The sequence below is a fragment of the Saimiri boliviensis genome, chromosome 17 (assembly GCF_048565385.1).
Source record: "Saimiri boliviensis isolate mSaiBol1 chromosome 17, mSaiBol1.pri, whole genome shotgun sequence".
Classification (NCBI taxonomy): Eukaryota; Metazoa; Chordata; class Mammalia; order Primates; family Cebidae; genus Saimiri; species Saimiri boliviensis.
In genome coordinates, this window is record NC_133465.1 from 9,223,618 (window position 1) to 9,248,285 (window position 24,668).

Below are 24,668 nucleotides of genomic sequence, written 5' to 3' on the forward strand. Positions count from 1 at the left end.
GGTTCAAGTGATGCTCCTGCCTCAGCCTCCCAAGTAGCTGGGATTACAGGCGCCCACCACCACTTCCGGCTGATTTTTTTTTTTCATTTTTAGTAGAGACGGGGTTTCACCATGTCGGTTAGGCTGGTCTTGAACTCCTGACCTCAGGTGATCCGCCTGCCTCGCCCTCCCAAAGTGTTGGAATTACCAGCGTGAGCCACTGCGCCCGGCCTAATTACCTGCCTTCTTAGTCCTGGTCCTGCCAAATCTCTGGGCTATCCCCAGTCCTCAGGCTCTTAGGAGTTGGCCAGGCAGGCGGACAGAGGCAGGTCCAGCGCTGCTCTCTGGCGCCCCCTTCGGTGCAATGACCTACCCCTGCGGGGCCTTTGGCAGGGTCCCCCATCGTTCCATCGCTTACCGCAGCAGTGCCCCGCCGCTGGCCCCAGCAGCGAGCAGTAAATCTCCTCCAGCCTCTCCACGTGTCCCGCCCGGCTCGGGCTGGCCTCGCTGGCCATCTGCTCCACGGCAGCCACCACGGCGTGGAAATAGTGCTCCAGGGTGCGGAGGGAGCTGGCCTGTGGGGGAGGGGCGTCAGAGCCTGGGCCTTGACCCAGCGCCTATGCATCCCACCTCCTAAGCCAAGTCCAAAGGGCTCTGGTAGCCCAAGGTGACACCTCCCCGCTTTCCCTGGGGGACTGGCAGGACCCTTTTTCCAAAGGCTTCTGGATCTCACATCCAGAGCCCCATGCCTGCCCTGCACGTGGTGGGGGAGGGGGGTCCCCTCTGCCTCATACCCTATTATGGGGAGAATGCAGGTCTGCAACATCTGTTACCCAGACGGGCAGAGGTGGCCGCTGACGCCCACCACTTGAAAGTGTCACCCAGCACTTGGATCACCACTAGACTGAACTTCAGGAAGGCAGGGAGTTTTGTCTTTTTGTCTGTTTTGTTCACAGCTGCATCTCCACCACTTAGTACAGCTCACTGCACCAGGCTTGTTCTAGGAGCTGGGATACAGCAGCAAACAAAATGGACGAAAATTTGGGGGCCAGGCACGGTCTCATGCCTGTAATCCCAGCACTTTGGGAGGCCAAGGAGGGTAGATCACCTGAGGTCAGGAGTTCAAGACCAGCCTGACCAACATGGTGAATCCCTGTCTCTGCTAAAAATACAAAAATTAGCCGGGTGTGGTGGGGTGTGCCTGTAATCCCAGTTACTCAGGAGGCTGAGGCAGGAGAATCCCTTGAACCCAGGAAGTGGAGGATGCAGTGAGCTGAGATCACTCCATTGCACTCCAGCCTGGGCGAGAGAGAGAGAGACTCCATCTCAAGGGAAAAAAAAAATGGGAGCTCCTATTATAGTATGTATATGGCAGAAGGAGCAGGCAATCAACAAGATAAGTAAAATTTATGGTATAATAAATAACAATAAGCACCAAAGACAAAGCAGAGAAGGAGGATGTGGAATTTGAGGGAGGGGCTAAATTGTTTAGATTTTGTCATCTGGGAAGCCTCCCTAAGAAAGTGACTTTTAAGCAAAGACTTAAGGGAAGCAAAAGAGTGAGCCATGTAGGTATCCAAGAGAACATTCCAAGCACAGGGAGCAGCATGCACAAAGGTCCTGGGTGCAAGTGTGTCAGGCCTGCGCATTTTGGGAGAAAAATGAGGAGGCTTGTATAGCTGGAGCAGAGGAAATGAAAGGGAAAGTTAGGAGACAGGCCAGAGAGAAAATGAAGAGAGGTGGGGACAGGTCAAGGCCCTCAAGGTGAGGTTCTTGGAGACGGTTTATTTTGGTTTTTAGAGATGGGGTGTCTCTCTGTTGCCCAGGCTAGAGTGCAGTGGTACAATCAAAGCTCACTGCAGCCTTGAACTTGGCTCAAGTGATCCTCTTGCCTTCTGAGTAGCTGGGACTGCAAACACATGTCACTACACTTGGCTTTTTAAAAATTATTATCATGTGTAGAAATGGGGTTTTGCTATGTTGTCCAGGCTGGTCTCAAACTCCTGGCCTCAAGCAGTTCTCCTACCTTGCCCTCTCAAGTACCTGGGATTATAGGCATGAGCTACCTCACCAGGCTCGTATAGGTCATTGCAGTGACTTTGGCTTTGACTCCGAGTGAGATGATGTAGTAGCCACTGTTGTGGTGACAGATTCCTGCTTTTGGGACTGAGACACTCATTCGCCCTGCTGCTAGGAATACTGACATTGCCTTATATCTTCTTCTTCTTCTTATTGTTATTTTGAAACGTAGTCTTGTTCTGTCGCTCAGGCTGGAGTGCAGTGGCACGATCTTGGCTCACTGCAACCTCTACCTCCAGGGTTCAAAAGATTATCCTGTGTCAGCCTCCTGAGTAGCTGGGATTACAGGCATGTGCCACCACACCCAGCTAATTTTTGTGTTTTTAGTAGAGACAGGGTTTCACCATATTAGTCAGGCTGGTCTCGAACTCCTGACTTCAGGTGATACACCCAACTCAGCCTCCCAAAATGCTGGGATTACAGCTGTGAGCCACCATGCCCAGCCAAAATTATTAATTTTTGATTTGGGGAAAAAGGTGATGTGAAACAGGAGAAGGAGGAAGAGTGGGTGAGTGACTGGTATGGGTATGCAGGGACCAGGGCTGGACCCTGGTTACAGGCAGGGCCATTACCTGCAGCTTCCTGTGCAGAGCGCCTGCGTGGCAGGCCTCCCCCAGAGCCGCCTGTAGGGCATGGGAGACCACGTGGCGCATGCAGGCCTCCGGTGTCTGTTGCACCTGGGCTGCCTCGATCTCCAGTAGCAGAGCGCTGCATACAGAGGCAGACACCAGCTCAGGATCCACGAAGAGGAACACTCTGAGGGCAGAGGCAGAGGGGAGGGGTGGGATTGACAGTAACTAATGGGAGAGGGGCCACCAGATGGGCACACTCAGAGCTGTGCAGCACCTCCAAGTAATTTAATTCTGCTAAAAAGAGGAGTCTTCAATTCAGAAGTTTCTAGGGGGGATGACAATAGGGAGTGGTGAGGACTGTGGCAAATAAGAGCGTGCACAGCCCTTCTTGAGGGGGGCAGCTCTAATCTGCTGTCCACAGAGGAAAGCAGGCCTAGTCCCATGTCTAGGAAAGTTCTAGCCTCAATTCTGCTCCTTCTCTCAGCATCCTGGCCCAGTGACCAGGTCACCTTTTAGGAGGGACCCTAAATCCTTCCTGCCAGAACTGGAGCTCTGAACCCTGAGGGAATCCCACCTTCTCTCATCACCCTTATCATACCAGAGAACTGACCTCCCCTTCTCCCTCCTCCTCTCCTACCACGTCTCCCCACCTCTCCCATGCTAAGTCCTCTGGGTGCCCTGGGCCTCCATGCATCCTTCATGAATACAGCACTTCACACCCCAAGCTCAAGCTGTGCCTTTCAGAGCCAAGTTAGTGGAGGTGCCTGCAGAAAAGGTAGGTGCCACTCCCAATTTCATCACCCCTCTCCCCAACAGGAGCAGGGGACACTTCCTCAGTCTTATCTAAGGGGCTGGGTGGCCAGAAGGCCACGTCCATGTTCTGCATGTGAGCAGGGTAGCTTCGAATCCAACCTGAGAAGAAAGACCTATCATGCTGTCAGTGGTGTGCAGAAAACAATATGGCGTGCCAACCTTGAATTGCAAATGCACTCCACTGCTGGACGAATATCATGGCTGGGGAGGTCTGCTAGGCTCTGCTTAATCCAGCCTCCTCTTTTGTCCTCCTGCCAGGGAGGAGTCACTAAAGCCTTGGAACTTTTAGGAGGCTGAAGATAGCAGTTTTTCTGGGGCCACTCACCTCTCTTGGTACGGATATGGTTCATTCATCAAGTTCTGTTCGGCGATGACCATCCTTTGGTACAGTGTCCCTGCAAACCAGACCACTTTGGTCAACCAGCCCCCAAGTCTCTGGTTCCCATTCTCCACCTTCTTACAGAAGGTGTGGAGGCTTTTGAGCTCCCTGGTATCCTGGAGAAAAAGGTAAGACCTTGGGCGGTGTTGGAGGTGTAGCGTGGGAGACAAAGATGCCCAGTGGCTCTTACCTGGGACGGCTGTCTCCGTTTTCAACCTTGTCGCACAGTCCAAGGCGACTGTGCAGTAGGGGGTAGGCAGGGTCAGCAATCTTGTGCAAAAGGCATAGGTTCTCTGGTAGAGCTCCTCTGTGATTCCTGTGGCCTGAATGAGAGCGGGGAGGGAGGGAGAGGTGAAGGGTCCTGTGAGAGTTTCTAGGGAGGGGCTTGGGAGAAGGGGTAGAAGGTCAGACCTGACAGCCAGACCTGGGCTCACAGCTCTCTGCCAAACCCACACCTTCCAGCCTCTTCCCCAGTACCTGTAAGACATCCCTTTGTCTCCCTGCTCCAACTTACCAAGATAAAAATTCATTGCAACAAGTTCTACAAGCAAATCAACTCCATCCACCCACCCCTGCCGTCCTTCTGCTTCATCAGAGAAGCACATTACTGCGGTCCTCCAGGCTCAAAACCTTGGAGGCACTTCTTCAGCCTCCTTTGCTCATTCGTACATCTCACAAGCCTGAGATGCTTCGCAGTACCCCAGAGCCCACCCTCCCCACCTCAGTGTGCCCTCTGCCTCTGCCGGAGCCAAGCCACATCTTGACTGTGGACTCTCCAGCAACCCCAAACTTGCCCTTCCTGCCTTCCTTCACCACCACTCCCACCCCTGCAACAATACCCATCTCCCAGTGACTCTTCCCAAGACAGTAACCACGTCTGTATCCTGCCTCTTATCTGTGTAGGGATCAGTGATGTCTCCTGTTGCATTGCACACATGAGCAAACCCAAAGACCTCATCCTGCCATTCAAGGCCACTGTCTCTCCAAAGTTCTCTCTCCATATAGGAGGGAAAGGGGGTGGCTAGTGCTTAGAAGCCAGTTTAGGGCAGGCAGTCCAAGGGATTTTCTAGGCTCATCCTAGCAGAGACTGACTGCCCTCTAAGGAGAAAGGACGGTGTCCGGCTCAGCCACAGGCAGGTCACCACTACCACCTTGACCTCAGCCCCCAGCTCACCTTGGTAAGCACGTACATTACAGTGTGCAGCAAGGGAATGATGACATGTCGGAGGTCTTCGCTTTCCGCCTGGAAAACAGGAGATCACATGACAGGTATTGGGCTGAGGGACTCCCCACTCTTAGCAGGAGGTAGTCTAGACTGGGGGTGGGCAGGAGATGGGGTGGAAGGTAGCCAGGAAGAGAGCAAAGGGCCATTGTCTGCTCTGGGTAGAGAGCAGGAAGGGGAAGGCACACAGGTGTGGGAGCATGAGGGGCCTCAGAGATCTCTGCAGGGGAGGGGCCAAATTCCATCAGGGAAGAAGACGCAGCAAAGCAACAAACAAGCCCCAGCTTGGAGCGCAGTGTTTCCCAAACAGTTGCAAGCAGAACATTGGGTAGTGTGGAGGATAATTTATGTGGTCCGAGGATAATTTTGAGAAATGTCAGTAGTCATTTATTTATGTTTATAGGTACCTTCTGTTTCTGACAGGTGATACAGGTTTTCCATTTGTGGTTGTGTTACGGCGCTTCTTTTTGAAAGATGTTTATTCAAGTAAAACAGTGGGAATCGATGTAAAGAAAATATTGCTTATGTAAAAGTACAGGAGGGAGACGCGTTTGGTAAAAATCAGGCAGGCGACCAAAGCTTAGGAGACACAGAGCCGCCAGGACTGAGTCCCTGCCCAACTGGCCCCTCTCTTCCTTTCGTCTCCGTTTTCCTCCCTGAGGTCCAGGAACTCACCTTCTCCAGTTCTCTGAGCAGAATGCGGACCAGCGCCGGGCTCTTACTAGGATCTCGCTCGACCTTCCTGTGCAGGGACCACCTCCACATGCCTGGGCCGGGAGAAAGGGGAGCCCAGCATGGCCAGGTGGGCAGGGGGCTCTTAGAGGAGACCCCTCTGAGTAGGACCCTGAGCCCTGGAGCCCCAGCTGCAGCTCTGACCAGCCGCAGGTCTGACTCCGCCACCAGTGCTTGATCCAGGTGCGCCTGCATGGGCTCCTTCCGTGGGGTGGAGTTCTGATCTGCAGCCCTTGTTGGACAGTGAGCTCCCAGGGAAGAAATGAGGGCAGGTGGGATGCAAGTGGGGACAGGTGTGTGTCATGTGGCACAGAGCAGCAGTGCTTGCAGGTGTGTCCCCAGCCACATTCTGGAAATCCTGCAGGCCTGGAGTGCCGAGGGGAATTAGGTTTGGAAGTGGACCTAGGGAAGGTGGGTTAAGAAAGAGGGTGGCAGGTGGGGCACAGTGGCTCACGCCTGTAATCCCAGCACTTTGGGAGGCAGAGGCAGGTAGATCACTTGAAGTCAGGAGTTCAAGATCAGCCTGGCAAACATGGTGAAGCACAGTCTCTACTAAAAATACAAAAATTAGCCGGGCATGGTGGCGCATGTCTGTGATCCCAGCTACTCAGGAGGCCGAGGCAGGAGAATAACTTGGACCCGGGAGGCAGAGTTTGCAGGGAGCTAAGTCTGCGCCACTACACTCCAGCCTGGGTGACAGAATGAGACTCCATCCCCAAAACAAACAAACAAAAAAGGGTGAAAGAGGGTGGCAGATCCCCTGTGCTCTGTGGCAGTTGCCGGGAGGGCTGAACTAGGGAGCAAAGAAGTCTTCTCAGTCCTTTAGGCTCTAGGTATTTCCAGCAGGAAAGAGGTTTTGCTAGAAGACCCTCGCCTCATGAGCTCCAGGCCGGGGCCCTTTCCTGGTTGTGTATGTGGAGCTGGCTGGGGTAGGGTGGAGGTCAGGGGGAGCACCTGCTGCTGCTAGCTGGCTCTTACCTTGGTTGCTCTGCAGGGCAGGGGTCTGGGTGCTTAGCTCACGGAGCACAGCCTGCACACTCCTCTGGAGGTCCAGCTCCACATCTGGGCAGTGGCAGGGGTGGGAGGAAACTCAAACCACTGAGCCTCACCCTCGTCCCACCTCCATTCTTCCTGAGAATGTCTTTAGCCACTTCTCTGAGCCTCAAGAGGTGCCCGAAATAATCGACTTAGAGTTTGCAGCCACATTTCTGTGTTCTTTGTAAAACCAGCATTTCTCCAAGTGCAGTATGTGTACCATTGGTGCTGTGCAGGACAATTTTAGGTGGTATACAGACACCTTAGAATCTGAAGAGTTATGGATTTATTTTAATGCATGTTAGAAAATACATACATATATATATAAACTACTAGGTTCGTGCAAAGGTCATTGCAGTATTTTTGTCATTATTTTTAATAGTTCCTCAATCCATGCATGAAGCTAAAACTTATTTATTTTATTTATTTATTTTCTGAATCCTACAGAACCCTGTCTTTTCTGGTAGTCTCCCACTCAAGTGTAAAGCTAAAATCTTAAAGTCCACTTAAAGAAATGTGTCAGTTACATACCAGGACAAGTGGTAACAAAGACTCTCTCCTTGACCAGACATTCCTCAGGCTCGTCTTAGCCCTCTTCTTGATTAGGCCTCAACCTTGGCTCCTGTCCTGTCTTTGGCCTGCCCATCCCAGTTTTAGCAAGAATCCTGCCAGATGAGTTTAGGTTGGAATCCGTCACCGTTGATATCTGCTGAAGCCCTTCATCCCTCACCTTTGATATAAAAGAATTTGACCCACATCAGCCTGGCATGGTGGCTCACGCCTGTAATCCCAGCACTTTGGGAGGCCGAGGTGGGCGGATCACAAGGTCAAGAGATGGAGACCATCCTGGCCAACATGGTGAAACCCCATCTCTACTAAAAATACAAAAGTTAACTGGATGTGGTGGCATACACCTGTAGTCCCAGTTTCTTGGGAGACTGAGGCAGGAGAATCACTTGAACCTGGGAGGTGGAGGTGGCAGTGAGCCGAGATCAAGCCACAGCATTCCGGCCTGGCAACAGAACGAGACTCCATCTCAAAAACAAAACAAAACAAAACAAAACAAACAAAAAAAGAATTTGACCCTCCTCTAGCAAGAATCCTGTTAGCTCAGTTTAGCAAGAATACCCTTACCCTTGATGTCTCCTCATAGGAATTTTCCATCCACGATCCCCTCACTCTGCCCATGGGCTACAACTCCCCAACTGGCTTTTCCTTATTCCAAGTTGAGCCTACTCTCTCTTTCCTATGGCAATAGTCTTGGATAAGTCTTCCTTACCATTTTAATAAGTGTCAGAATAAATTTTTTCTTTACCATGGAAAAAACAAACAAACAAACAAACAAACCAGAAAAGTAGTACAAGAATAAGCACCTGACATTTGGGAATTGTGGTAGCTGTGAGAATGTACCTTGCTGATCTCTCACTATAATGGACCCTGGTCTGCAGCCACTGTGCTGTTGCAGTGGTTTGGATATTTGATCCTCCAAATTTCATGTTGAAATTTGGTCCCCAATGTTGGAGGTGGGGCCTAATGGGAAGTGTTTGGGTTATGGAGGTGAATGCCTCATGAATGCCATCCTCGCAGTAGTAAATTCTTGTTCTATTCGTTCCCCTGAGAACTGGTTGTTAAAAAGAGCCTGGCACCTTCCCCCTCCTCTTGCTTCCTCTCTCAGCATGTGATCTGCCCACGCTCGCTCCCCTTCCACCAGGAGTGGAAGCTTCCTGAGCCCCTTATCAGAAGCAGATGCTGGAACCCTGCTTCTTGTGCAGAACAGCAAGCCAAATAAACCTCTTTTCTTTCTAAATTACCCAGCTGCAGGTTTTTTTTTTTTTTTTTTCTTCTGAGACAGAGTCTCATTTTATCACCCAGGCTGGAGTGTAATGGCATGGTCTCTGCTCACTGCAACCTCTGCCTCTGGGTTCAAATGATTCTCCTGCCTCAGCCTCCAAAGTAGCTGGGACTACAGGCGCCTGCTGCCACGCCTGGCTAATTTTTTTTGTATTTTTAGTAGAGGTGGGGTTTCACTATGTTGACCAGGCTGGTCTCAAACTCCTGACCTCGTGATCTGCCTGCCTCAGCCCCTCAAAGTGCTGGGATTACAGGTGTGAGCCACTGTACCTGGCAGGTATGCTTTTATATTATAACAATGCAAACAGACTAAGACAGCTGTGAAATCCATGACTTTCTGCTGAGCCACACTTCCCAGCCAATACAGAGTACAGCAGGGGTTCTAAAGCAGGCCCCACCCCAAGAGACACTCAAGCTTCTCCAATTGCCCTGCTGAGCTCTTCTTGGACTCCCATCAGTCCAAGGCATTTCCACTGACCTTCTTCCTTTTCTCCTTCATTTGGAGTCAAATTTGCACCAGGGTCTGACAGCTGCTCCCCCAGATCCCTCTCCATTTCTATCACACAAGTGTTTGCCCAAATAAATCCTTGAACTTGGTGTCTGTTTCTTGGCAGAACTGGACTCAGATAGGAAGTATGGAAAACACTCCTCACACAATAAATTCCTTTTTGCAACTAGCTCCCACTAAGAATTTGCCATTATAGGTGAGTGTGGATTCTCTAGTTGTCAGACAACACAAACCGTTTGCTGCAAGGGTTCCTCTTTGACTTGGCTATCAGAAAACTTACAGTCAGATTTGGGGCCCAGCCTCAAAAATTAGCTCCTCTCAAGTGACAGAGATCTCTCTTTGGGGCTCGTTTTTGGTGCTCCTGCTTCCTGTTCTATTTAATCTATATCTGAATTGCCTCAGATTCCTTTGGAAGTAAGTAGAATGGTGATAACAAATTTAAAAATCAGCAGATTGCAGTCCAAGAGCTAACACTTTTTTAGGCCAAGCCACCATATGTGTTGGTGCTCATGATCTGGCCCTTCCTCAGACCCATGCAAAGCCCATGGGGACCACATCCCTGAAGGCCCCACTTTCTTCCTGGCTCTCACATGTCCCCTGTGGGACACTTGTCCCTGGCAAGGCCTGATCCTGAATCTTCTCCAGGCTGAGAGTGGACAGGGTGTTACAGGTGCATCTAAGCATCTGATCCCTCTGCTCGGCAGAGCAGCATCTCCCCAAACTGTCAAGGAAATCATTTAGCTTGGCAAGAAGGTTGGTCAGTCTTTCCTCCATCTATGCATTTCCACCTTGAAGACTTAATGAGTTAATGCAGAATGAGTTATTAGAAAATTAGCTGGTGCTAAGTCTTCTTTCTTTTTCCTCCCTTCCTCCCTCCCTTCCTTTCTTTTTCCTTCCTTCCTTCTCTTTCTTTTCTCTCTTCGCCGTATACTGCACAGAAAGACTGAAAACTGTGACAAATGTGATTTCCTCCCCTTCCCCTCACCAGAAGCGCAGCCAAGCCTTTGTCTTCTGAGCCCCAGGTCCCCTTGCTTTGCAAGGGAAGTTAGGTTTTTATGTTTCACAGAAAAGTGGAGAGGTTGCCAGTAGCCCCGGGAGGCCACTTCAAATAAATTTTGTTTTTGAATGTCTGGGTAGCTAGAACAAACTCTCAGGCTTGGGTCCACATCTGGCTTGCTGTGTGTTTTGTTTGGGCTTGTATCATGTGTCTTAAAAATAAAAAACAATGAATTAGCTGCCAACATTGACAAGTCAGGAGATTTTGCATAACAGTTTGGGTTTCTGGCATCTCTTGAAAATCTGGCAATCTGTTCTCTTGAACACTGGGCCCGCATTCTTCTCACATGTGACAACCATAGTGGGTGGAATCACACAGCTTCTCTAGGTCTTTGCAGTTCCCCATGCCTTGGTTTCAGTCATTTACATCCTTTGCCTGGCCCCTGGAGGCACTTGAATTTGAGGTTCATGGTAAGCTGATTGAGCCAATCAAGATGGATTGTCTAAAAGGTGCAGAGGAAGGCTGATACTTTTAAAGAGGAGAGTGGTCCAGCCCAAGGGTGGAGGCTGGATTCCAGCCTAAGACTGTGAGGGCACAAGGGATATATAGGGTTCCAGGGAATGAGGAAAATCAGACCTGCTGGGACAAAGCTTACCAGTGGTGGCAAAGATCAGATGAGGACAGCTAAGCACTGAACCTTGTGCCTCTGATGCCACAGCAAAGGTCTACCTAGAGCATGAGAATGTCCCCCAAAGCAGGTTCTGTCTGCCTCTGGACTTTGCAAGCCTGGCCAAGCAGTTCTGGTGGCTGCAGCCACCGTGGACTGGAGGCCACAGCCTTTTCCCACTACCCAGACTTTATAAACCCTGAGCTTCTCACAAACTCCCACGGAGGGGGAAGCACTCCAAAAGAATGACGCTAGAATTCATCGTAACCTTGGAAAATGAGAGGTTGAAGCTGGTTTTCATTTGATTAAATGAAAGAAAGAAATGGGATATTTCCTGTGTCTCAAGTGACTTAGCATTGTTCATATATGATATGCAGGTCTAACATCCTTGATGACTGAACAGTCACTTAGATAAATGGCATCCATTATTATGATCCTCCTCTGCATTCAGCAATGTGGGATATTACTAATTAGGTATTATTAATTTTTTATTTATTTAAAATAAATTTTAACTTTTAGGTTCAGGAGTTACATACACAGGTTTGTTACCTGGGTATACTAATTGATACTGAGGTTTGTAGTATGGATGATCACATCACCTAGGTACTGTGAGGAGTACCAACAAAAAACTGTTAATTTTTGTTTTTGTTGCGATTGCTTTTGAGGGCTTAGTCATAAATTATTTCCCAAGGTCGATGTCTAGAATAGTGTTTCCTAGGATTCATATAGTTTGAGGTCTTACATTTAAAACTTTAATCTATCTTGAGTTAATTTTTGTATATGGGGAAGGGTAGTGGTTCAGTTTCATTCTGCATATGGCTAGCCAGTTATTCCAGTACCATTTATTGAATAAAGAGTCCTTTCCCCATTGCTTATTTTTGCCAACTCTGTTAAAGATCACATGGCTGTAGGTATGTACCTTTATTTCTGGGTTCTCTATTCTGTTCCATTGTTTATATGCCTATTTTTATGCTCGTACCATGCTGTTTTGTTTACTGTGGCCTTGTAGTATAGTTTGAAGTTAGGTAATGTGATGCCTCCAGCTTCGTTCTTTTTACTTAGGATTGCTTTGGCTATTTGGGCCCTTTTTTGGTTCCATATGAATTTTAGAATAGTTTTTTTCTAGTTCTGTGAAAAATGACATTGGTGGTTTGATAGAAATAGCATTGAATCTGTAGATTGCTTTAGGCAGTATGGACACATTAACGATATTGATTCTTCCAATTCATGAGCATTGGAATGGTTTTCCATTTGTTCATGTCTTCTATAATTTCTTTTTAGCAGTGTTTTGCAGCTCTTGTTTTAAAGATCTTTCACCTCCTTGAATACCTAACATTTAAACAGCACTTGAAAAGTGTACACACAGAGAGTCTTCCACAAATGTGGCAAGGTGATGCTATTTGCTTACAAAACCAAGTTCATTTTTGTCACCTAGAGACAGCAAGACTACATTTCCCAAACTCCCCTGCAGTTAGAGAAAAGCCATGTGACTACATTCTGGCCAATGGAATGTGGTGGAAGTGATGTAAGTCACTTGCAGGCCTGTGTTCCCTGCACTGTCCTCCATACTCCTCTTCCCATTCCACAGTGACCTTGAGGGACACATGTTGAAGGTGATGGTGCCACAAGAGGGAATAAGTCTCAGTGCCTGCTTTAAGCCTACCATGGACTGTGGGGAGAGGGAGAATAAGCATGTGTTGTATTAATCCTCTGACATTTGGGCCCATTTGTTAAAGCAGCTACTATTCTCTGACTGACTCATGGATATGTAAAGTGTTTTCCAATGTCTTATCTCACTTGATTCTGACAAGCACCCTGTGAGTTTGGCAGGACAAATACTGTTCTCCCTGTTTGATAGATTCCAGGCCTAGAGCCCTTACCTTTGTCACACATTGCCTCTCCAACCATAGAAAGTCACACCTAGAGGGCCCCCAGCACACAGATGCACCTCTTCCAACCTACACCTGATTCTCCTTACCCCTATCCTGTATAAAGGCTCAGATTGTTTGGAAAACCTTTGCAATCTTACCCCTGTTTGCAGGCATGGCAAAATAACAATAGCCTTGGTGCCCCTGGAATATTGCTCTTCTGTATACCCCAAAATAAGTACTTTACTTCTCAGGTACCTCTATTCTTAACTGTAGGATGGGAGAACTCCAAGAGCTGTGGGAAGGTGGGGGATGTTAAAAACAATCATAAGCCCAGAACTTTGGGAGCCAAGGTGGGTGTATCACGAGGTCAGGAGTTCGAGACCAGCCTGGCCAACATTGTGAAAACCCGCCTCTACTAAAAATACAAAAAATTAGCCGGGCCTGGTGGTTAGTGCCTGTAATCCAAGCTATTCGGGATGCTGATGCAGGAGAATCACTTGAACCCAGGAGGTGGAGGTTGCAGTAAGCCGAGATTGTGCCATTGCACTCCAGCCTGGGCAACAAGAGTGAAAACTCTGTCTCAAAAAACAAAACAAAACAAAACAAAACAAAACAAAAAAACCCATAATGTGGGAAGACATCTGGTCATGATGGGAGAACTCCCCTTCTGAGTTGCCAGGGCAATCATCCTCATTTGGGGATGTTTCCTTTTACTCATTGGATTTGGGAGTCATCTGCCATACCTTTGGAGGGGGAAGTCAGTGGTTTCACCTGCCCAGTGTCCCTCCCAGCTCATTGCAGTCTTGGTGGGACTGTGGCCCAGGTGCCCTACTTAGCTTTAGCCTTGGTGTGGGCACAGGACCAAGTTGCCCATGGACTGACATTCTCTTGTCTCTGTTTCTCTCAGAAAGCCTTGTGCAGAGAATGCCCAGGAGGGAAGGACACCTGGTGTGCCCTCCAAGGACATTGTCTATCTTTCTCTGTCCTGGTGGCAAGGCTACCGTCCTCTGCCCTTTCTGGTGTCTGGTGCTTCAGCTTTTCCTTTGATGCTTGGCCACATTAAAAAAAATTAAAATGGCCACATCAGTTTTTATTGCTTATATACAAATAAACTTTTATTGGTGCCTATATACAATACACCACTTTTCCTAAAAGACAGCATGGCATGTATTACTGTTATAAAATGAGTGCAAAGTAAGTTCGTTTTGAAATACCCTCATGTGTCAATTAACTATGAGGATATGTCCTGAGAAATATGTCTTGCGGCAATTTCATCATTGTATGACCATCATAGAGCGCACTTACAGAAACCTAGATAGCATAGCCTACTACACACCTAGGCTACAGACCAACCCAGCATGTTACTGTACTAAGTACTGTAGGCAATTGTAACACAGTGGTACTTATGTGTCTAAATGTATCTAAACATAGAAAAGCTACAGTAAAAATATGGTACTCTCCTATGGGACTGCTGCTGTTTGTAAGGTTTGTTGTTGACCAAAACATTGGCATTATGCAGTGCCTGACTGTATTTCGATTTTCACAGTGCTTCTCCATCCCAAGCCTCTCACCCCAAACCCCAGCTGGTTAAAGATGACCCAGAATATTGTTAACACCAAGATTCACTGGGGTTGCCTGACTCTGTGGAGCTGCTTCTGATTGGATGAGGCTCTCTGAGGATGGATGGATGGATGGATGTCAAAATAATTTATGTCACAGGAATATTAACAACTGAGATGCTGACCCTGACTAAAGGTTGCCCTTCCCCTCCCCAGGGCAGGGATCTTTATGGGAATTGGTGTCTCTGCTTGGTGGCCTAAGATGTGATCTTTGGCTTTCCCAGTGACTATTAGATGATGCACATCTTGGTGGGGGCTGGTCATCTTTTCCTGTTGTCCCAAGTTGACATAGGGTGAAGAGTCCAGGCTTTGGAATCAGACAGACTAGGCTCCGGTTCTGGCCTTGCCACTTACTAGCTGTGTGGCTTTGAGCAAATTATATAACCTCTCTGAGCCTCAGTTTCCCTTTCAGAAAAACGAGGATAATCATAGTGTTAGCCCTACCTCACAGAATCCTTCTGGCATTTGTGTGAGGCAATCTGTCATGAAATCATTAAGCCCAGACATGGGAGCTAGATTGCTGGGTTTCACTCCTGATTTGACCACTCAGTAGCTATGTGACTAGGGGAAAAGTACCTGCCCTTGGCATGCCTCAGAAGGGAAACCACTTCTGTAACATGAGAGTAATAATACCTGTCTTAGGAGATTAACACTCAATGAGTTAATATTTGTCAAGAGCTTTTATCCCTCCTCAGTCCATTGCAAGTGCTATATAGGCTTTTGTTAAATAGTCACAAGTATTTGACAATAAATCTTGGCTATTCTTATCATCATTCCCATTGTCAAGCTCAGTGTCCAGCAAGCAGCTGGGGCCTCATACAAGTGTTAGATGTCCAACTCTCAAGATGATCTCACATTTAGACAGGATCCCTGAATTGGGGTCTTGCAGCCTGTCTACGTGCAGGGTATCCTGCCAGCCCTGGAGGCGTCCTCACTGATGAGAAGAGCCTTCCCCACTCGGTAGCAGGCTCACTAGACCCCTTTCCTCCAACATACTGACCTGAACTTTCCATGGGAGCCTGTCGGGTGTGGGAAGAGGATGTGGTTGTCTCAGGCAGCAGAATGGAAAACAAATTGCTTGTTTTTCTGCACAGAGGTGGTTCTGCAAAATAAGAGGCAGTTAATTAGTGAAAGCAGTGGGAAGGTGTAGAAAGCAGTGGAGAAGCTCCTAGGGGGCCTAGGCTTCTATCACACTGGGGAGAAGTCTACATGTATTTAAGAAAACTTGTAGCCAGGTGCAATGGCTCATGCCTGTAATCCCAGCAGTTTGGGAGGCCAAGGAGGGTGGATCATTGAAGTTGGGAGTTTGGGACCAGCCTGGCCAACATGGTGAAACCCCGTCTCAACTGAAAATACAAAAAATTAGCTGGGTACAGTGGTGGGTGCCTGTAATCCCAGTTACTTGGGAGGCTGAGGCAGGAGAATCGCCTGAACCTGAGATGCAGAGGTTGCACTGAGCTGAGATCACACCATTGCACTCCAGCCTGGGCAACAGAGCAAGACTCCATCAGAAAAAGAAAGAAAGAAAGAGAGAGAGAGAGAGAGAGAGAGAGAGAGAGAGAGAGAGAGAGAGAGAGAAGGAAGAAAGGAAGGAAGGAAGGAGGGAGAGAGGGAGGGAGAGAGGGAGGGAGGGAAGGAAGGAAGGAAGGAGGGAAGGAAGGAAGGAAGGAAGGAAACTTATATAATGCTTACTATGTGCCAGGCATCACTTTTCTAAGTGCTTAGGAAATACCAACTTTTTAATGTTAATATTAAGCTTATGAGGCAGGTTCTATCTCTCACCCCTCCCCAGTTCTACAGATGGGGATACTGAAACACAGAGAGGTTAAATAACTATTCAAAGTCGATTAGCTGGTGAGTAAGGAATGAGGACTTGAACTCAGACCCTCTGGCTCTACAGCGCTGCCCTTAAGCATGACCTCTGGCTGCCCCACTGTGACCCCAGTGGAAGGTCCTCCCAGAGTCTGCTCCCCAGAGCAATAAACCCAATGACTAGAAAGCAGAGAAACTCCAAACAAATCCCAGAGCTTGTTTTTCGGAGAGAAAGCAAATAAACAAACAAACATATAATTGGGAAAGCTAATCTAAAAAGATGACAAAGAGACAATATTAGAAATGATAAATGTCATATATATTTATTTACAAAAGAAAAGAAAACCTGAGTCTCCTGTGTACCACATGGTTTTCTAGGAAAATTAAAATGACTCAAAAGGCTCTAGAAGAGTTAGAAAAACTGCTTATATTAGTAACCAGTGAGGAAATAAAGACGGTTGTCAAAGAACTAGCTCTGAGATAGTGATGTCTGGCTCAGATGGTTCTTCTTATAAGTTTTTTCAAACCTACAAAGAAAATGTCTCTGTTATTTAATCTGCTCAAAAACATGGAGAAAGAAGGAAAGATTCTCCATTTATTGGACAAAGCCAGCTTAACCTTAATACCAAAATCTAATAAAGGTAGTTAAAAAAAATAGATCACACACTTCACACCCACTGGAATGAACATTTTATATATATCAGGGGAAAATAAAGCCAGAAAACAACAAGCACGGGCAAGGATGTGGAGAAATTGGATTTGCTTGTTGTTCTCCTGCTTTCTAGTCATTGGGTTTCTTGCTCTGGGGTGCAGACTCTGGTAGGATGTGGTGCCTTGCTGGGTGGGAATTCAAAATGGTGTAGCTGCTATGGAAAATGGTATGGCATGTTCCTCAAAAAGTCAAGCAAAGAATTATCACATGATCTAGCAATTTCACTTCTAGGTAACTACCCACAAGAGTTGAAAACAGGAACTCAAACAGACACTTGCATGCCAGTATTAATAGAAGCACTATTCAAAACAGCAAAATGGTAGAAGCAACTCAAATGTCCATCAACAGAGAAGCAATGAATGGATTAAAAAAATATGTCGTATATGTAGAGTGGAAAGTTATTCAGCCTTAAAAAGGAATACATTTAGATATGTGCTACATCCTGGATGAGCCTTGAAAACATTATGTTACATGAAATAAGTTAGCCATAAAAGGACAAATATTGTGTGATTCCACTTATGTGAGATACTTAGAATATAGAATAGGCAAGTTCACAGAGACAGAGACAGCAAGTATGACAGAGGTTATCAGGGACTGGGGAAGGGATGAAAGGATAATTATTGTTTAATGGGTACAGAGTCTCTGGAATGATAGGAAAGTTCTGGAAATGGATAGCGGTAATGGTTATACAGCATTGTGAATGTACTTATGCCACTGAATTATATACTTAAAAATGGTTAAGATGTTATATTATCTATATTTTACCAAAATAGACCATGATCACCTACAAATATTGATATAACATTGAAAAATAGATATCAACTGGCTGGGCATGTTGGCTCATACCTGTAATCCCAGCATTTTGGGAGGCTGAGGTGGGTGGATTACGAGGTCAGGAATTCAAGACCAGCCTGGCCAACATGGTGAAACCCCATCTCTACTAAAAATACAAAAATTAGCCGCCTATAATCCCAGCTACCTGGGAGGCTGAGGCAGGAGAATCGCTTGAACCTGGGAGGCAGAGGTTGCAGTGAGTTGAGATCACGCCACTGCACTCCAGCCTGGACGACAAAGTGAGACTCCATCTCAAAAATAAAAAATAAAAAAAAATGGATATCAATTGAATTCAGCAATGCATTGTAATTATAACGTACTACAATTTCAGCCTACTGACAATCATAGAAATAAATATTAAAATGAGAGTGGCAAAGAGTATGCCAAAAGATAATGACATTCATTATTGGCAAGGATAGGATATGAGAAAATTTCCAGTCATGCATAGTTGGTGAGAAGGGAAATTAACCTAGCTTTTCTCGGGGATCACTGGACAATAAGTATCAAAATTCAAAATGTTCATACTTTTTTTGTCCAAGCAATTCCACTTGTAGAAACCTATCCGAAGGAAATATTGGACAACTGGATAAAAGATATGTACAATAATATGCATTAAAACATTGTTAACAATTGAGAAGGCCAGGTGCGGTGGCTGACACCTGTAATCCCAGCACTTTTGGAGGATGAGGCAGGTGGATCACCTGGGGTCAGGAGTTCAAGACCAGCCTGACCAATATGGTAAAACCCTGTCTCTACTAAAAATACAAAAATTAGCTAGGCGTGGTGGTGGGTGCCTATAATCCCAGCCACTCTGGCTGGTTGAGGCAGGAGAATTGCTTGGAGGTGGAAGTTGCAGTGAGCCAAGATTGTGTCACTGCGCTCCAGCCTGGATGACAGATCGAGACTCTGTCTCAAAAAACAAACAAACAAACAAAAACCAGAAAAACCAGAAAAAACATAAAGGTACAATTATAGAGTACCAAGTAAATAAATTAATTTGTTCAGTAAAATACTATGCAGTTATAAAGTTGTGTACATCTATATTTGCTGAATTCAGAAGCTACAATACCATTTACAATAGCTCCAAATATTTTCTTAAAAATAAACACTTAAAGATAAGGTTAGCAAAACGTGCAGGATCTGTATGATGAAAACTACAAAATGCTGATTAGGTAAATCAGAGAAGATCTAAATAAATGGAGAGAAACTGTGTTCATTGTTTGGAAGACCCAGTGTAGTTGAAATGTCAATTCTCCCCAAAGTGATTTATATATTTAAGGTAATTCCAATAAAAATACCAGCAGGATTTTTTTTTTGTAGGTACATATAAGTCAATTCTAAAGTTCGTAGGGAAAGGCAGAGGAATTGAAATAGCCAATGCAAAATGGCACAGCCATTCCAGAAAACAGTTTATCAATTTCTCATAAAGTTACGCATCACTTACACTATGATCCTGTAATCCCACGCCTAGCTATTTTCTCCAGAGGAATAAAAACTTACGTTCACACAAACACCTGCTCATGGATATGTATAGCAGCTCTATTCAAAATTGCCCCAAACTGGAAACAACCCAAATGCCTTCAGTGGTTGCGTGGTTGAGCAAACTGTGATACACTCACACAGCGGAATACTCCGCATTTAAAAGAGAACTATGTGCAGCAACATGTGTGAATCTCAGAGACTTTATGCTGAGTAAAGGCAACCAGGCTCTAAAGCCTGTGTGCTGTATGCTTCCATTTATATGGCATTCTAGAAAAGAAAAAAATTACAGGGTCAGAAAATAGGTCAGTGTTATGAGAGGGCAGGGTAGGGAGAGGGGTTGACTACAGAGGAACTTTTTGAGGTGATGAAACAGCTCTGGGTCCTGATCGTGGTGATGGTCACATAAATCTACACATGTGTTAAAACTCAGAACTATAAAGCAAAATAGAGTCCATTTTCTGTATGTAAATTATATCATCATTATTATTTTAAGATGGAGTTTTTGCTATGTTGCTCAGGCTTGAGTGCAATGCAATGATCTCTGCTCACTGCAACCTCTGCCTCCTGGGTTCAAGCAATTCTCCTGCCTCAGCCTTCCGAGTAGCTAGGATTACAGGTGCCCCCCCACCACACCCAGCTAATTTTTGTATTTTTAGTAGAGATGGGGTTTCACCATGTTGCCCAGGCTGGTCTCGAACTCCTGACCTCAGGTAATCCACCTGCCTCAGCCTCCCAAAATGCTGGGATTACAGGCGTGAGCCACCACTCCTCATCTTCCTATATGTAATTAAAACATAAAAAAAGTAAAGTGTTCAAGGAACAGCCCACACCTTAATTTGTAACTGGCACTACTACCTGCTTATATACTTTCATAGGTTGTACTAATTCTAGAATTTACTCCCTTAAAAAAGGCAGGAGGGCAATGGCTTTCCAAAATTGAAAGACTGCTTTAGAATGTTCTATGGTGTCCTCAGCTTTATTAAACCAGATCATTTACACCCAAGACAACAGCTGCCTCTGGAAAGACACCTGAGGCACAGGAGTGGGAAGGTGACTGGCTTCCACTCTTGTTTCACCATTTGATTTTTTTTCCCTGTGTGTGTTTTATATATTCTAAAAGCCTCTAATCCAATAACCAACTTATTAGAAATCCAGAATGTGTTGAGGTGCATGAGCAGGATGCCATCTTCAAGATGCAGATTCTGAGATGTTCAAGAGTGAAGTCGAGGCTGGGCACGGCAGCTCACTCCTGTTATCCCAGCACATTGGGAAGCCAAGGCAGGCGGATCACCTGAGGTCAGGAGTTCAAGACCAGCCTGACCAACATGGAGAAACCCTGTCTCTACTAAAAATACAAAATTAGCCTGGCACAGTGGTGCATGCTGGTAATCCCAGCTACTTGGGAGGCTGAGGCAGGAGAATTGCTTGAACCCGGGAGGTGGAGGTTGCGGTGAGCCGAGATTGTGCCACTGCACTCCAGCCTGGGCAACAAGAGTGAAAATCCATCTCAAAAAAAAAAAAAAAAAAAAAAAAAAAAAAAAGTGAAGCAGAAGGAAGATAGATAGAGGCAGTGGTGGTAAAGGAAGACGGGGAAGTTAGTAGAGTGGGGAGCGTGAACCTCTAGCTTAAAGGGACCTTAAGAAACATTATCAACCAATTGCAATATGTCAACCTTGCTTGGATCCCAGCTCAAACCATAGCAAAAATTTCTAATTGTCTCTGTTACATTAGAGGCAATTAGATATCTGGACACTACAAATATTTTGGGAGCAGACAATAAACAGTATGTTAGTTATGTTTGAAAAAAGAAGCCTTTATCTCTTTTTAAAGTCAAACTTCTAATTTTGAGATAATTGTAAATTGCCATGCAGTGGCAAGAAATAACACAGGGAGTTCTCAGGTGCCCTTTACCCAGTTTCCCCCTAGTGATAACATCTTGCAAAACAATGTTATTGTATCAAAACCAAGATATTGATTGAGCGAAGTGGCTCACGCCTATAATCCCAGCACTTGGGGAGGCTGAGGTAGGTGAATCACCTGAGGTCAGGAGTTGAAGACCAGCCTGGCTAACATGGTAAAACCAGTTCTCTACTAAAAATACAAAAATTAGCCAGGCTTGGTGTTAGGTGCTTGTAATCCCAGCTACTTGGGACGCTGAGGCAAGAGAATCACTTGAATCTGGGAGACGGAGGTTGCAGTGAGCTGAGATCATACCACTGCACTCCAGCCTGGGCAAGAAGAGTGAAACTCAGTCTCAAAAACAAAAACAAAAACCCCTAGGATACTGATGTCAATACATTTTATTCAGATTTCCCCAATTTTACCTGTACTTATGTGGGTGTGTCAGTCTCTTACCTTTTAAGGATACAGACCAAACTACAAAAAAAGTGTTATTACTTACCCCTAAAAAGTGAGGTCACAGGTAATTTTTCTTTTAATACATTTCTACATTTTCTGATGTCTTAATATTAAGTACAATTGACTCTATGTTTTACGATGTAACAGATGGCACACACAAAAGAAAAAAGCTAACATATTATGTTCAGAAACGTAATAATGACATGAGCATTGGGAGCCCACCAGTCAATTTAAGAACATTGTGCTGTGGGTTTAAACTTAAAAAAAAAAAAAATTATTAAAATAATTACCCCTTTCCCCTCTCCCTGGGCTCCAGGAACTGCTGCACTAAGAGGCTGATCCATCCTGTGGGGTGGCCATGACTGATGACTCAGAAGAATTGGGTTCGAGTCTGGCTCTCCCACCATTGGCCTGTGTGGCCCATTTCTGGCCTCTCTGAGCCTTAGCCACCTCCTTGTGAGATCACGCACCCAGAAGCACCGGGTTGAATGTCAGATTATTGAACAACACTCTGTAGATAAAGGGCTGGGCATGGAGATCAGGTACCCAAAACCCCCGTACAGCAAAGAACATGTCAACCATCCATGCCATTCTGCCTAAAAATGCTCCCTGGCATGTTATTATGAATAAAAGTAGGCATCAAGATCAGAATGAATGATGAAAATTCAAAGACGAAAACTCGAACTTCCTGAAATTTTTTTTTTTTTTTTTTTTTGAGATGGAGTTTCGCTCTTCTTACCCAGGCTGGAGTGCAATGGCGCAATCTCGGCTCACCGCAACCTCTGTCTCCTGGGTTCAGGCAATTCTCCTGCTTCAGCCTCCTGAGTAGCTGGGGATTACAGGCACGCGCCACCATGCCCAGCTAATTTTTTTGTATTTTTAGTAGAGACGGGGTTTCACCATGTTGACCGGGATGGTCTCGATCTCTTGACCTCATGTTCCACCCGCCTCAGCCTCCCAAAGTGCTGGGATTACAGGCTCGAGCCACCGTGCCTGGCTCTTGAAATTTTGTTTTATGTAAATGAGACTCTGGCTGAGTCTGAGGCAGTTCCAGTCTAAGGGGGAGGAGCTGAAAATGGTAAGACAGTGTGAGCAGAGCCAAGGCATGCGGTGGACAGGCAGCGGGGCATGGGGCAGATTCGGGTCCTGACCCCAAATCTAGTGGTGGAGAGAAGCCAAGAAGAGCCTTCCAGATGGGATGCAGGAGGCTGGGGTTCCCAGGTCCCCTCTATGACCTATGTGGATATGGAGAATGATCATTCTAACCTCCACTTGAACCACCCCACCAGGTCCAAGCCACCATCATCTCTTGAACATGGGGCAGACTTGAAAGAAAAGAAATCTTACAGATAAAGACTAAAAGAGAAGTGTAGATCCCAGGAGTTTTTGTGGCAAATGGAGAGTGTTTCTGGGCTGATTTTTAATGGAAAGCAAAATTCTAAGACACTTTACCAATAACTGTCAGGCTCCCTATTCATTTGTTCATTCCTTCATTCACTCATGCATTCACTCATTGAAACGTTTATTCAGCGTTTCTACATATTTGTGCAGGTGCTGCTCCCTCGGTCCTCCCACAGGGACCTTTGTGGTCTATTTGCTGTCCTTTGGGGCTGCTGACCACACCAGTGTTGGGGGAAAGCCCTCAGGGGACAAGCTTGCACGTAGGCAGGAAATGGAAACGGAAGCAGCTCATTCTCAAAGTGCATCAACATCTCATGTGTCTTTGCTTCAGGAATGAGATGAATTTTTTAGGAAATAAAGCTTGCCATTTCCAGCACCAAACCATGCCTCTGCATGTTTTCTCAATTAATCTTGTTTTATTTCATTTTTTGAGACGGAGTTTTGCTCTTGTTGCCCAGGCTGGAGTGTAATGGCACAGTATCAGCTCACTGCAACCTCCACCTCCCAGGTTCAAGCAATTCTTCTGCCTTAGCCTCCCAAGTAGCTGGGATTACAGGTACCCACCACCACGCTAGGCTAATTTTTGTATTTTTCATAGAGACAGGGTTTCACCATGGTAGCCAGGCTGATCTCTAACTCTTGACTTCAGGTGATCCACTCGTGTCAGCCTCTTAAAGTGCTGGGATTACAGGCGTGAGCCACTGCACCCAGCTGTTTTCTCAATTAATCTTGATGGAAGCTGATTATGTGTACTGTGCCACAAAACAGTGACAATGGCAGGAGCTATCAGTAGGTGAGGGCAGCCCCATCTTGCACCGAGTGGCTGTTCCTGTTTCACTTCTCATGTATGATTCCTCATTTCAGCAATGCTGACTGTTCCCTGCACTTAGTAGGTGAATAGAAGCTGCAGTCCAGCCCACTGCTCTGCTGACCATTTTGAAATTTACCAGGGCAGGGAGGGTGTGGTTTTGCAATTCATCCAAAGAGGAACTTGCTGTAATTTGTCTGCTCAAAGGGTGCCTTCTGTATTGGCTGCAGCCCTGCCTAGGCTGTGTCTGCTCCTCCACCCAACTGCCAATTTGTTGAAGGCTGGGAAGCCAGTTAAGCACATGTAATTGTCTTGTACGTAAAATGCAAAAACAAAGCCTGAGAACTGACCAATGCAAAGAGCATTGAACTTCCATCCACAGACTTGGATATTCTATTTGGGCTGCCCAGAGGGCCCTCTGGCTGTCTCCTGGGTTCCTGGCAATGTTTGGGTGTGTGAGGTTCCTGAATCAATCAAAGAGCCTCTTCAGAACATAATCCATGGGGCAAAAATTGCATAAGGCCTGAGAGGTTAGAGATGAATAAGACACAGTCCTTGCCCCACGGGCTGCATGGGCTACCAATCTGTAACCTTGTAATGACCACAGGTGGCTGTACTTGTCCAGGATCCCTGGAACATGGTACTGATCCATGGCCTTTTAGGAACTGAAACTCATTCTCTGATTTAAGCTCTCCGATGGCTTCTTGATCTAGTAAACTCATCTTGTCCTGCCAAACTTGATCATACCTCAGGATCTTTGCATGCCCCTGCCTGGGGCATCCTTCCCCTAGCTTTCCCCACAGCTGGCTCCTCCTCAACATTCAGGACTCATTGTCAATGTCACCTCCTGACCCTCCAAAGCATGCAACATGCTTGTGATGGTTTGTTTTACATGTCATCTTGACCAGGCCAAGGAAAGCCCAGATGGCTGGTGAAG

At 46.3% G+C, this 24,668-nt stretch overlaps 1 protein-coding gene and 1 long non-coding RNA gene across 6 annotated transcripts in view; one reads left to right on the forward strand and one right to left on the reverse strand.

Annotated features, from left to right (window-relative positions):
- LOC141581796 (uncharacterized) overlaps window positions 1-24,668 on the forward strand; it is a 154,699-nt gene that overhangs the window by 92,527 nt on the left and 37,504 nt on the right. The gene's annotated exons all lie outside the window — the stretch shown is intronic.
- Window positions 1-24,668, reverse strand: part of PIK3R6 (phosphoinositide-3-kinase regulatory subunit 6) — a 63,388-nt gene that overhangs the window by 31,370 nt on the left and 7,350 nt on the right. The window contains exons 2-9 of one of the 4 annotated variants that reach the window (XM_039476333.2): window positions 15,325-15,426; window positions 6,755-6,838; window positions 5,720-5,811; window positions 4,997-5,065; window positions 4,013-4,145; window positions 3,769-3,838; window positions 2,631-2,814; window positions 398-554 (exon numbers count right to left, since the gene is read on the reverse strand). In XM_039476333.2, coding sequence (XP_039332267.1) covers window positions 398-554; window positions 2,631-2,814; window positions 3,769-3,838; window positions 4,013-4,145; window positions 4,997-5,065; window positions 5,720-5,811; window positions 6,755-6,838; window positions 15,325-15,337 — 802 coding nt within the window. In that variant the 5' untranslated portion in view covers window positions 15,338-15,426. Of the gene's footprint in view, window positions 1-397; window positions 555-2,630; window positions 2,815-3,768; window positions 4,146-4,996; window positions 5,066-5,719; window positions 10,029-15,324; window positions 15,427-24,668 lie in introns of those variants that run through there. The other 3 variants (XM_074388167.1, XM_074388168.1, XM_074388166.1) reach the window with 3 other exon arrangements.